This window comes from Cherax quadricarinatus, chromosome 96 (assembly GCF_038502225.1).
Source record: "Cherax quadricarinatus isolate ZL_2023a chromosome 96, ASM3850222v1, whole genome shotgun sequence".
Classification (NCBI taxonomy): Eukaryota; Metazoa; Arthropoda; class Malacostraca; order Decapoda; family Parastacidae; genus Cherax; species Cherax quadricarinatus.
Window position 1 is genome coordinate 12336612 of NC_091387.1, and position 12997 is coordinate 12349608.

Consider the following 12997-nt stretch of genomic DNA (forward strand, 5'->3'; position numbering starts at 1 on the left):
GTCTGTGGAGACAAAGAACTTTGTCCTTGGAGGCAAAGAGGGGAATGTATGAGAGTATAGTTTTACCAACGCTCTTATATGGGTGTGAAGCATGGGTGATGAATGTTGCAGCGAGGAGAAGGCTGGAGGCAGTGGAGATGTCATGTCTGAGGGCAATGTGTGGTGTGAATATAATGCAGAGAATTCATAGTTTGGAAGTTAGGAGGAGGTGCGGGATTACCAAAACTGTTGTCCAGAGGGCTGAGGAAGGGTTGTTGAGGTGGTTCAGACATGTAGAGAGAATGGAGCGAAACAGAATGACTTCAAGAGTGTATCAGTCTGTAGTGGAAGGAAGGCGGGGTAGGGGTCGGCCTAGGAAAGGTTGGAGGGAGGGGGTAAAGGAGGTTTTGTGTGCGAGGGGCTTGGACTTCCAGCAGGCATGCGTGAGCGTGTTTGATAGGAGTGAATGGAGACGAATGGTTTTTAATACTTGACGTGCTGTTGGAGTGTGAGCAAAGTAACATTTATGAAGGGGTTCAGGGAAACCGGCAGGCCGGACTTGAGTCCTGGAGATGGGAAGTACAGTGCCTGCACTCTGAAGGAGGGGTGTTAATGTTGCAGTTTAAAAACTGTAGTGTAAAGCACCCTTCTGGCAAGACAGTGATGGAGTGAATGATGGTGAAAGTTTTTCTTTTTCGGGCCACCCTGCCTTGGTGGGAATCGGCCAGTGTGATAATAAAAATAAATAATAATGTACTGGTGATCTCATTTTTGTCAGCATAGTTACCCCCTTTGCAACAACAGTGTCCTTGATTTCGTTTTCCTTGGCCACTATGGAACATATGGTTGTGTAGGGTTTCTTATACATCCTGGCCAGTTTGGCCACACTTGTGCCACTTTCGCATTGTTCAGTGATGTTTTTCTTAAATTCAGTCATATTTCTCACCTTCTTTACCACAGGCTTGGCACTAGGAGCTTTCTTTGGAGCCATGGTAGCTTATTTAGTACTTGCAAGCACTTTAATGAGTGGAATATTTTGAAATATTTTGCTGGAGCACATGAGGGGACCTTCACTCACTGGTAAATATTGCCAGACTGGCTGGGTAGGGAGGCCACCCCGGCTCACACCGTGCGTCCTGGACGAACTACTATTCGCTAATCAACCTATGATTAGCGAGCCCATGTTTATACGAAAATATCTCTATGATTTCTGAAATCTATGATTCCCAAGAACTACGAAAAATGAGGGACCACTGTATACCCATCCTGCTCTACTTCTCGTTAGTGTAACTTTGTATATGGTCCAAGTTGGGTTGAAATATCGCCGTAAGCTCCTCTCTTCTATGTGCGGATAATTTGTGTATCGTTCCAGTCACCGTATTGTGCCTTTTTCTGTTATTTAAATACACCTACCATCCGACTTACGACCGAGTTCAGTTCCGAGAAATCGGTCATAAGTTGAAATGGTCGTAAGTCGAACTTTACTACTGAATATCAACAAAACATTTTTGTAATGACTTTATTTTATTGTTTCATTTTGGTATGTCATGTTTTACTTTACTTTTTATGCTGTTAGTACTGTATTTTATACTGTAAGGTTTAGGATAAACACTTTGTACAACACAAATAGTTGTTTATTTCCCAGAAATTTGGCATAAAAAACACGGTCGTAAGTCGAGTGGTCGTAAGTCGAGCAGGTCGTAAGTCGGATGGTAGGTGCATATACATGTTATGGCTTAATAACATGTATGTTTACCTGGAGTTTACCTGGAGAGAGTTCCGGGGGTCAACGCCCCCGCGGCCCGGTCTGAGACCAGGCCTCCTGGTGGATCAGAGCCTGATCAACCAGGCTGTTGCTGCTGGCTGCACGCAAACCAACATACGAGCCACAGCCCGGCTGATCCGGAACTGACTTTAGGTGCTTGTCCAGTGCCAGCTTGAAGACTGCCAGGGGTCTGTTGGTAATCCCCCTTATGTGTGCTGGGAGGCAGTTGAACAGTCTCGGGCCCCTGACACTTATTGTATGGTCTCTTAACGTGCTAGTGACACCCCTGCTTTTCATTGGGGGGATGGTGCATCGTCTGCCAAGTCTTTTGCTTTCGTAGTGGGTGATTTTCGTGTGCAAGTTCGGTACTAGTCCCTCTAGGATTTTCCAGGTGTATATAATCATGTATCTCTCCCTCCTGCGTTCCAGGGAATACAGGTTTAGGAACCTCAAGCGCTCCCAATAATTGAGGTGTTTTATCTCCGTTATGCGCGCCGTGAAAGTTCTCTGTACATTTTCTAGGTCGGCAATTTCACCTGCCTTGAAAGGTGCTGTTAGTGTGCAGCAATATTCCAGCCTAGATAGAACAAGTGACCTGAAGAGTGTCATCATGGGCTTGGCCTCCCTAGTTTTGAAGGTTCTCATTATCCATCCTGTCATTTTTCTAGCAGATGCGATTGATACAATGTTATGGTCCTTGAAGGTGAGATCCTCCGACATGATCACTCCCAGGTCTTTGACGTTGGTGTTTCGCTCTATTTTGTGGCCAGAATTTGTTTTGTACTCTGATGAAGATTTAATTTCCTCATGTTTACCATATCTGAGTAATTGAAATTTCTCATCGTTGAACTTCATATTGTTTTCTGCAGCCCACTGAAAGATTTGGTTGATGTCTGCCTGGAGCTTTGCAGTGTCTGCAATGGAAGACACTGTCATGCAGATTCGGGTGTCATCTGCAAAGGAAGACACGGTGCTGTGGCTGACATCCTTGTCTATGTCGGATATAAGGATGAGGAACAAGATGGGAGCGAGTACTGTGCCTTGTGGAACAGAGCTTTTCACCGTAGCTGCCTCGGACTTTACTCTGTTGACGACTACTCTCTGTGTTCTGTTAGTGAGGAAATTATAGATCCATCGACCGACTTTTCCTGTTATTCCTTTAGCACGCATTTTGTGCGCTATTACGCCATGGTCACACTTGTCGAAGGCTTTTGCAAAGTCTGTATATATTACATCTGCATTCTTTTTGTCTTCTAGTGCATTTAGGACCTTGTCGTAGTGGTCCAATAGTTGAGACAGACAGGAGCGACCTGTTCTAAACCCATGTTGCCCTGGGTTGTGTAACTGATGGGTTTCTAGATGCGTGGTGATCTTGCTTCTTAGGACCCTTTCAAAGATTTTTATGATATGGGATGTTAGTGCTATTGGTCTGTAGTTCTTTGCTGTTGCTTTACTGCCCCCTTTGTGGAGTGGGGCTATGTCTGTTGTTTTTAGTAACTGTGGGACGACCCCCGTGTCCATGCTCCCTCTCCATAGGATGGAAAAGGCTCGTGATAGGGGCTTCTTGCAGTTCTTGATGAACACAGAGTTCCATGAGTCTGGCCCTGGGGCAGAGTGCATGGGCATGTCATTTATCGCCTGTTCGAAGTCATTTGGCGTCAGGATAACATCGGATAGGCTTGTGTTAATCAAATTTTGTGGCTCTCTCATAAAAAATTCATTTTGATCTTCGACTCTCAGTCTGGTTAGCGGCTTGCTAAAAACTGAGTCATATTGGGACTTGAGTAGCTCACTCATTTCCTTGTTGTCATCTGTGTAGGACCCATCTTGTTTAAGTAGGGGCCCAATACTGGACGTTGTTCTCGATTTTGATTTGGCATAGGAGAAGAAATACTTTGGGTTTCTTTCGATTTCATTTATGGCTTTTAGTTCTTCCCGCGATTCCTGACTCCTAAAGGATTCTTTTAGCTTAAGTTCGATGCTTGCTATTTCTCTGACCAGTGTCTCCCTACGCATTTCAGATATATTGACCTCTTTTAGCCGCTCTGTTATTCTTTTCCGTCGCCTGTAAAGGGAGCGCCTGTCTCTTTCTGTTTTACATCTACTCCTCCTTTTTCTTAGAGGAATAAGCCTTGTGCATACATCGAGTGCTACCGAGTTAATCTGTTCTAGGCATAAGTTGGGGTCTGTGTTGCTTAGTATATCTTCCCAGCTTATATCGGTTAGGACTTGGTTTACTTGGTCCCACTTTATGTTTTTGTTATTGAAGTTGAATTTGGTGAATGCTCCCTCGTGACTAATCTCATTATGTCGGTCTGGGGCTCCGCGCATACATGACTGAACCTCAATTATGTTGTGATCTGAGTATATTGTTTTTGATATGGTGATATTTCTTATCAGATCATCATTGTTAGTGAAGATGAGGTCTAGTGTATTCTCCAGTCTAGTAGGCTCTATTATTTGCTGGTTTAAATTGAATTTTGTGCAGAGATTTAAAAGCTCGCGTGAGTGTGAGTTTTCATCAGAGCTGCCTCCTGGTGTTATTACTGCAACAATATTATTTGCTATATTCCTCCATTTTAGGTGCCTTAAGTTGAAATCCCCCAGGAGCAAGATGTTGGGTGCAGGAGCTGGAAGGTTTTCCAGACAGTGGTCAATTTTTAACAGCTGTTCCTGGAATTGCTGGGATGTTGCATCCGGAGGCTTGTAGACTATCACAATGACTAGGTTTTGGTTCTCGACCTTTACTGCTAAAACTTCCACTACATCATTTGAGGCATTTAGCAGTTCTGTGCAAACAAGTGACTCTGCAATGTACAGGCCAACCCCCCCCTTTTGCCTGTTCACTCTGTCACATCTGTATAGGTTGTAACCTGGGATCCATATTTCGTTGTCCAAGTGATCCTTTATGTGGGTCTCAGTGAAAGCCGCGAACATTGCCTTTGCCTCTGCAAGCAGTCCACGGATGAAAGGTATTTTGTTGTTTGTTGCTGGCTTTAGACCCTGTATATTTGCAAAGAAGAATGTTATCGGACTGGTGGTATTGTTGGTGGGATGCTTCCTGGATGAATCACGTAAGGCGAGTTTTTTATCGTGAAGCAATGCAAAATTTTTGCGCTCAAATGCTTTTATGGTGGATTTAATGTAATGCGATGCATTAGTAAGGCGGGTTTCACTGTAATAATAATAATAATAATGTGTTATTAATAATAACATTTGCTATTATTATTTAAGACATATATGTTAGTAAATACCACTGCCTCAACTGCTGTCTCACCCACTGCCTCACCCACTGCCTCAACTGCTGCTTCAACCACTGCCTCACCCACTGCCTCACCCACTGCCTCAACTGCTGCCTCACCCGCTGCCTTACCCACTGCCTCTAACACTGCCTCAACCACTCCAGTCGCACTCAATCTACAAGCACCAAACACAATGAATTATTGTGAAGTGTTTGGAAGAGCACTGAGACTAATGCTCACTCCAGCATAAACAAAGCCACACTGACAATGTGTCAACCACTCCCTCCACTTCAAGCCTGGTATTTTTGTTCAATTTCCTTTTTCAATTCTATTGTATTTATTATTATTATTATTATTATTATTATTATTACTATTGTTATTATTAGCAGAAGCAGAAATGTTGGATTCTTTGCTGTGTTCAAGAGTAAACACATGATGTCACCGTCCAATACCTGTCCAAATAGCCATTCCAATATGCAGTCATGAATGGGTTTACATTATTTATACTGTAGTTTAATAGCAAATAATGAACAAACAAAACACTCACCACACAATGGTGGGAGGGCTGGCTGCCAGTTGTGGGGGTCGGAGGGAGGGTAGTAGGGACACACAGGTGGTGGTAGACTTAAATATGAATTGGCTGCTGGGAATTTGGCGGTTGGGAATTCGTGAATGTGTGAAGCCCGCGAAAGTTGAAAATGCGAATGTTGAGGGAGACCTGTATATCATGTTTCTATGTTATTAATATTATTTATTGCCTTATTAGATGAATTGTGATAGATAAATAAGCTGTAGAGTTGATATTAGTGTCATATTGAAGTACCATGTCAAGCCTCCTGACAGCAGGAACAGATTAGTTAGATTCCCATTATTTTTTATGGGGAAAATTAATTTGGTTAACAATAAAATCAGTTAAGGACAAACTCTCTGGAACGGATTAAAATCATCACCCGAGGGTCCACTGTACATCGCTAAGTGAGAAGAGGCTGTATTAATATTGTACTCCAAGAATATAATAAAAATTGTTTGTGTTGAAGTCATATTGTTTACTCTATTAGTAAACATAATTATTATACACAACTTGTGATTTATCTTGAAGATATTTTCAGGTAAACATTTAAAAGTGACAATTTTATTTAGTGAAAAATGTGACAATACATAAAAAAATCTTTTCTTATTCTGTGTGTTTTGTTGGTAATTGTGGAATATTGTACTATACTGACTCATGTTTCTATTGCAGAAGTATTTTGTGGAAGACTACCAGGTTTTGTCTTGCAAGACACTATATCTTCAGTACTTCAAGAAGCACCAGTGTAAGACTACCAGGTTGTATCTTGCCAGACACTATATCTTCAGTACTTCAAGAAGCACCAGTGTAAGACTACAAGGTTGTATCTTGCCAGACACTATATCTTCAGTACTTCAAGAAGCACCAGTGTAAGACTACCAGGTTGTGTCTTGCCAGACACTATATCTTCAGTACTTCAAGAAGCACCAGTGTAAGACTACCAGGTTGTGTCTTTCCAGACACTATATCTTCAGTACTTCAAGAAGCACCAGTGTAAGACTACCAGGTTGTGTCTTGCCAGACACTGTATCTTCAGTACTTCAAGAAGTGCCAGTGTAAGACTACCAGGTTGTGTCTTGCCAGACACTGTATCTTCAGTACTTCAAGAAGCACTAGTGTAAGACTACCAGGTTTTGTCTTGCCAGACATTATATCTTCAGTACTTCAAGAAGCACCAGTGTAATACTACCAGGTTGTATCTTGCCAGATACTATATCTTCAGCACTTCAAGAAGCACCAGTGTAAGACTACCAGGTTGTGTCTTGCCAGACACTATATCTTCAGTACTTCAAGAAGCACCAGTGTAAGACTACCAGGTTGTGTCTTGCCAGACACTATATCATCAGTACTTCAAGAAGCACCAGTGTAAGACTACCAGGTTGTGTCTTGCCAGACACTGTATCTTCAGTACTTCAAGAAGCACCAGTGTAAGTATCTTGAACAGCAACTGATATTGCAGAAGTGTTTTGTGGAAGACTACCAGGTTGTATCTTGCCAGACACTATATCTTCAGTACTTCAAGAAGCACCAGTATAAGACTACCAGGTTGTATCTTGCCAGACACTATATCTTCAGTACTTCAAGAAGCACCAGTGTAAGTGTCTTGAACAACAACTGCAGGTTGTGTCTTGCCAGACACTGTATCTTCAGTACTTCAAGAAGCACCAGTGTAAGTATCTTGAACAGCAACTGATATTGCAGAAGTGTTTTGTGGAAGACTACCAGGTTGTATCTTGCCAGACACTATATCTTCAGTACTTCAAGAAGCACCAGTGTAAGACTACCAGGTTGTATCTTGCCAGACACTATATCTTCAGTACTTCAAGAAGCACCAGTGTAAGACTACCAGGTTGTATCTTGCCAGACACTATATCTTCAGTACTTCAAGAAGCACCAGTGTAAGACTACCAGGTTGTGTCTTGCCAGACACTGTATCTTCAGTACTTCAAGAAGCACCAGTGTAAGTATCTTGAACAGCAACTGATATTGCAGAAGTGTAAGACTACCAGGTTGTATCTTGCCAGACACTATATCTTCAGTACTTCAAGAAGCACCAGTGTAAGACTACCAGGTTGTGTCTTGCCAGACACTATATCTTCAGTACTTCAAGAAGCACCAGTGTAAGACTACCAGGTTGTATCTTGCCAGACACTATATCTTCAGTACTTCAAGAAGCACCAGTGTAAGACTACCAGGTTGTGTCTTGCCAGACACTATATCTTCAGTACTTCAAGAAGCACCAGTGTAAGACTACCAGGTTGTGTCTTGCCAGACACTATATCTTCAGTACTTCAAGAAGCACCAGTGTAAGACTACCAGGTTGTGTCTTGCCAGACACTATATCTTCAGTACTTCAAGAAGCACCAGTGTAAGACTACCAGGTTGTGTCTTGCCAGACACTATATCTTCAGTACTTCAAGAAGCACCAGTGTAAGACTACCAGGTTGTGTCTTGCCAGACACTATATCTTCAGTACTTCAAGAAGCACCAGTGTAAGACTACCAGGTTGTGTCTTGCCAGACACTATATCTTCAGTACTTCAAGAAGCACCAGTGTAAGACTACCAGGTTGTGTCTTGCCAGACACTATATCTTCAGTACTTCAAGAAGCACCAGTGTAAGACTACCAGGTTGTGTCTTGCCAGACACTATATCTTCAGTACTTCAAGAAGCACCAGTGTAAGACTACCAGGTTGTGTCTTGCCAGACACTATATCTTCAGTACTTCAAGAAGCACCAGTGTAAGACTACCAGGTTGTGTCTTGCCAGACACTATATCTTCAGTACTTCAAGAAGCACCAGTGTAAGACTACCAGGTTGTGTCTTGCCAGACACTATATCTTCAGTACTTCAAGAAGCACCAGTGTAAGACTACCAGGTTGTGTCTTGCCAGACACTATATCTTCAGTACTTCAAGAAGCACCAGTGTAAGACTACCAGGTTGTGTCTTGCCAGACACTATATCTTCAGTACTTCAAGAAGCACCAGTGTAAGACTACCAGGTTGTGTCTTGCCAGACACTATATCTTCAGTACTTCAAGAAGCACCAGTGTAAGACTACCAGGTTGTGTCTTGCCAGACACTATATCTTCAGTACTTCAAGAAGCACCAGTGTAAGACTACCAGGTTGTGTCTTGCCAGACACTATATCTTCAGTACTTCAAGAAGCACCAGTGTAAGACTACCAGGTTGTGTCTTGCCAGACACTATATCTTCAGTACTTCAAGAAGCACCAGTGTAAGACTACCAGGTTGTGTCTTGCCAGACACTATATCTTCAGTACTTCAAGAAAGGCAACACCTGTTATTCTTGTGAATTTGTAACTTGCCAAGTATTGCTAATTGAACAATTTTGTTTTTAATATTGGGAATTCTATCTAAATATCCATTGCAGTTAATACAACAATACAAGTTACTAAAACTGTAATTAATAATTTTCAGAAAAATCTATTTAATAAACACAAGAGAAAATAATAATACAAGTGTTGTTGAGTGTATCTGCAGTGTTCTAGTACATATATTAATCTTTTAACACAAAATAAAATTATGATAGTCATTTAACACACAATATAAACTTTATTGTTGCTCATAAGTAGGAAAAGTTTTGCCTGAATATATCTTAACATGGGAATATGTTTAAAAGAAAAACTGTGTTCAGTGTCCTAAATAATTAAAAAATTCTTGAAATAGACATGTGAGTACATAAGGAAGGTTAACTATACCACTGTTGTATGACTAAAATAATTTAAATGAAATATCTTTATTAAAAAAATATGGAGAAACTTAAAGAACATAAACCATATCAATGTTCAGAGTGTCTGAAAAGTTTTAGTCAAAAAGTCATTCTTTTGAGACATATGAGAGTACATACAGGAGATAAACCATATCAATGCTCAGAGTGTCTGAAATGTTTTAGTCAAAAAGTCATTCTTTTGAAACATATGAGAGTACATACAGGAGATAAACCATATCAATGCGCAGAGTGTCTGAAATGTTTTAGTAGAAAATACAGTCTTGTGACACATATGAGAGTACATACTGGAGATGAACCATATCAGTGTTTAGAGTGTCTGAAATGTTTTGCTGGAAAAAGCAGTCTTGTGTCACATATGAGAGTACATACTGGAGATAAACCATATCATTGTTCAGAGTGTCTGAAATGTTTTGCTGGAAAAAGCAGTCTTGTGTCACATATGAGAGTGCATACAGGAGATAAACCATATCAATGTTCTGAGTGTCTGAAATGTTTTACTGAAAAAAACAGTCTTGTGAACCATATGAGAGTACATACAGGAGATAAACCATATCAATGTTCAGAGTGTCAGAAATGTTTTAGTCAAAAAGTCATTCTTTTGAGACATATGAGAGTACATACAGGAGATAAACCATATCAATGCGCAGAGTGTCTGAAATGTTTTAGTAGAAAATACAGTCTTGTGACACATATGAGAGTACATACAGGAGATAAACCATATCAATGTTCAGAGTGTCTGAAATGTTTTAGTGTAAAAGGCAGTCTTGTGACACATGTGAGAGTACATACAGGAGATAAACCATATCAATGTTCAGAGTGTCTGAAATGTTTTAGTGTAAAAGGCAATCTTGTGACACATATGAGAGTACATACAGGAGATAAACCATATCAATGTTCAGAGTGTCTGAAATGTTTTACTGAAAAAATAAGGCTTGCAACTCATATGAGAGTACATACAGGAGATAAACCCCATCAGTGATGTAAGTGTCTGAAATGCTTTAGTCAAAAAAGCTGTCTTGTGAAACATACATGAGTACATTCAGGAGATGAAACATGTTAGGGTTTAACGTTTCAGGAACACTTTAGTTATAAACTCATCAGAATATATAAAAGGGATCTGCCATGACAGTGTTGAGAGTGAAATATGTTAATAAAATATTAGTCATGTAAATCATATGTATCAGCTCATCGAGGAGATAAGTTGTGTTAATGTTCAGTATATCTTATGTATTTTATGAAAAGATCAGTCTTGTGTACTCATGAGAGCTAATATAGAGTATAAACATTATCTATATATGGAAAATACGTTAAGGTCAACTCTGTAATCTGCTTACCTGGAGTTTACCTGGAGAGAGTTCCAGGGGTCAATGCCCCCACGGCCCGGTCTGTGACCAGGCCTCCTGGTGGATCAGAGCCTGATCAACCAGGTTGTTACTGCTTGCTGCACGCAATCTAACATACGAGCCACAGCCCGGCTGGTCAGGTACCGACTTTAGGTGCTTGTCCAGTGCCAGCTTGAAGACTGCCAGGGGTCTATTGGTAATCCCCCTTATGTATCCTGGGAGGCAGTTAAACAGTCTCAGGCCCCTGACACTTACTGTATTGTCTCTTAACATGCTAGTGACACCCCTGCTTTTCATTGGGGGGATGTTGCATCGTCTGCCTAGTATTTTGCTTATGTTTTGAGTGATTTTCATGTGCAAGTTTGGTACTAGTCCCTCTAGGATTTTCCAGGTGTACATAATCATGTATCTCTCATGCCTGCATTCCAGGGAGTACAGGTTCAGGAACTTCAAGTGCTCCAAGTAATTGAGGTGTTTTATCTCCGTTCTGCACTCTGTGAAGGTTCTCTGTACATTTTCTAGGTCAGCAATTTCACCTGACTTGAAAGGTGCTGTTAGTATGCAGCAATATATCCAGCCTAGATAGAACAAGCAACCTGAAGAGTGTCATCATGGGCTTTGCATCCCTAGTCTTGAAGGTTCTCATTATTCATCTTGTCATTTTTCTAGCAGATGCGATTGATACAATGTTATGGTCCTTGATTGTGAGATCCTCCAACATGATCACTCCCAGGTCTTTGATGTTGGTTTTTCGTTCTATTTTGTGGCTGGAATTTGTTTTGTACTCTGATGAAGTTTTAATTTTTTCATGTTTACCATATCGGAGTAATTGAAATTTCCCATTGTTGAACTTCATATTGTTTTCTGTGAACCATTGAAAGATTTGGTTGATCTCCACCTGGAGCCTTGCAGTGTCTGCAATGAAAGACACTGTCATGTAGATTCGGGTGACATCTGCAAAGGAAGATACGGTGCTGTGGCTTACATCCTTGTCTATGTCAGATATGAGGATGAGAAACAAGATGGGAGGGAGTATTGTGCCGTTTGGAACAGAGCTTTTCACCGTAGCCACCTCAGACTTTACTCTGTTGACTACTACTCTTTGTGTTCTGTTTGTGAGGAAATTATAGATCCATCTACCAACTTTTCCTGTTATTCCTTTAGCACGCATTTTGTGCACTATTACGCATGGTCACACTTGTCGAAGGCTTTTGCAAAGTCTGTATATATTACATCTGCATTCTTTTTGTCTTCTAGTGCATCTAGGACCTTGTCGTAGTGATCCAATAGTTGAGACAGACAGGAGCGACCTGCTCTAAACCCATGTTGCCCTGGGTTGTGTAACTGATTTGTTTCTAGATGTGTGGCAATCTTGCTTCTTAGGACCCTTTCAAAGATTTTTATGATATGGGATGTTAATGCTATCGGTCTGTAGTTCTTTGCTATTGCTTTACTGCCCCCTTTGTGGAGTGGGACTATGTCTGTTGTTTTTAATAACTGTGGGACGACCCCCGTGTCCATGCTTCCTCTCCATAGGATGGTAAAAGCTCGTGATAGGGGCTTCTTGCAGTTATTGATGAACACGGAGTTCCACGAGTCTGGCCCTGGGGCAGAGTGCATGGGCATGTCATTTATCGCCTGTTCAAAGTCATTTGGCATCAGGATAACATCAGATAGTTTGTTAACCAAATTCTGTGGCTCTGTCATAAAAAATTCATTTTGATCTTCGACTCAGTCTGGTTAGCGGCTTGCTAAAAACTGAGTCATATTGGGACTTGAGTAGCTCACTCATTTCCTTGCTGTCTTCTGTGTAGGACCCATCTTGTTTAAGTAGGGGCCCAATACTGGATGTTGTTCTCTTTTGTCTTATAGGAATAAGCCTTGAGCATACATCGAGTGCCATCGAGTTAATATGTTCTAAGCATAAGTTGGGGTCTGTGTTGCTTAGTCTATCTTCCCAGCTTATATCGTTTAGGACTTAGTTTACTTGGTCCCACTTTGTTCTTGTTATTGAAGTTGAATTTGCTGAAGGCTCCCTCGTGACTAATCTCATTTTGTCGGTCTGGGGTTCCGTGCATACACGTCTAAACCTCGATTATGTTGTGGTCTGAGAATATTGTTTTTGATATGGTGATATTTCGTATCAGATCATCATTGTTAGTGAAGATGATGTCTAGTGTATTCTCCAGTCTAGTAGGCTCTATTATTTGCTGGTTTAAGTTGAATTTTGTGCAGAGATTTAAAAGCTCGTGTGTGTGTGTGTGTGTGTGTGAGTTCTCGTCAGAGCTGCCTCCTGATGTTATCACTGCAGCAACATTATTTGCTATATTCCTCCATTTTAGGTGCTT

At 41.1% G+C, this 12997-nt stretch overlaps 1 protein-coding gene across 2 annotated transcripts; it reads left to right on the forward strand.

Annotated features, from left to right (window-relative positions):
• Positions 1 to 6011: 6011 nt before the first annotated feature.
• On the forward strand, positions 6012 to 12989 carry LOC128701767 (zinc finger protein 84-like). 2 transcript variants are annotated; one of them, XM_070105087.1, is made up of 2 exons: positions 6012 to 7174; positions 8742 to 12989. In XM_070105087.1, exon 2 carries the CDS (start codon positions 9326 to 9328, stop codon positions 10283 to 10285), a length of 960 nt encoding a protein of 319 aa, XP_069961188.1. In that variant the 5' UTR covers positions 6012 to 7174; positions 8742 to 9325; the 3' UTR covers positions 10286 to 12989. The 2 variants fall into 2 exon arrangements, with proteins under 2 accessions (XP_069961188.1, XP_069961187.1); XM_070105086.1 differs by having other exon boundaries at positions 8804 to 12989.
• Positions 12990 to 12997: the final 8 nt, after the last annotated feature.

Coding starts and splice junctions, on each gene's coding strand:
- LOC128701767 (XM_070105087.1), top strand. CDS start 9,326: ATGGAGAAACTTAAAGAACATAAACCATATCAATGTTCAGAGTGTCTG.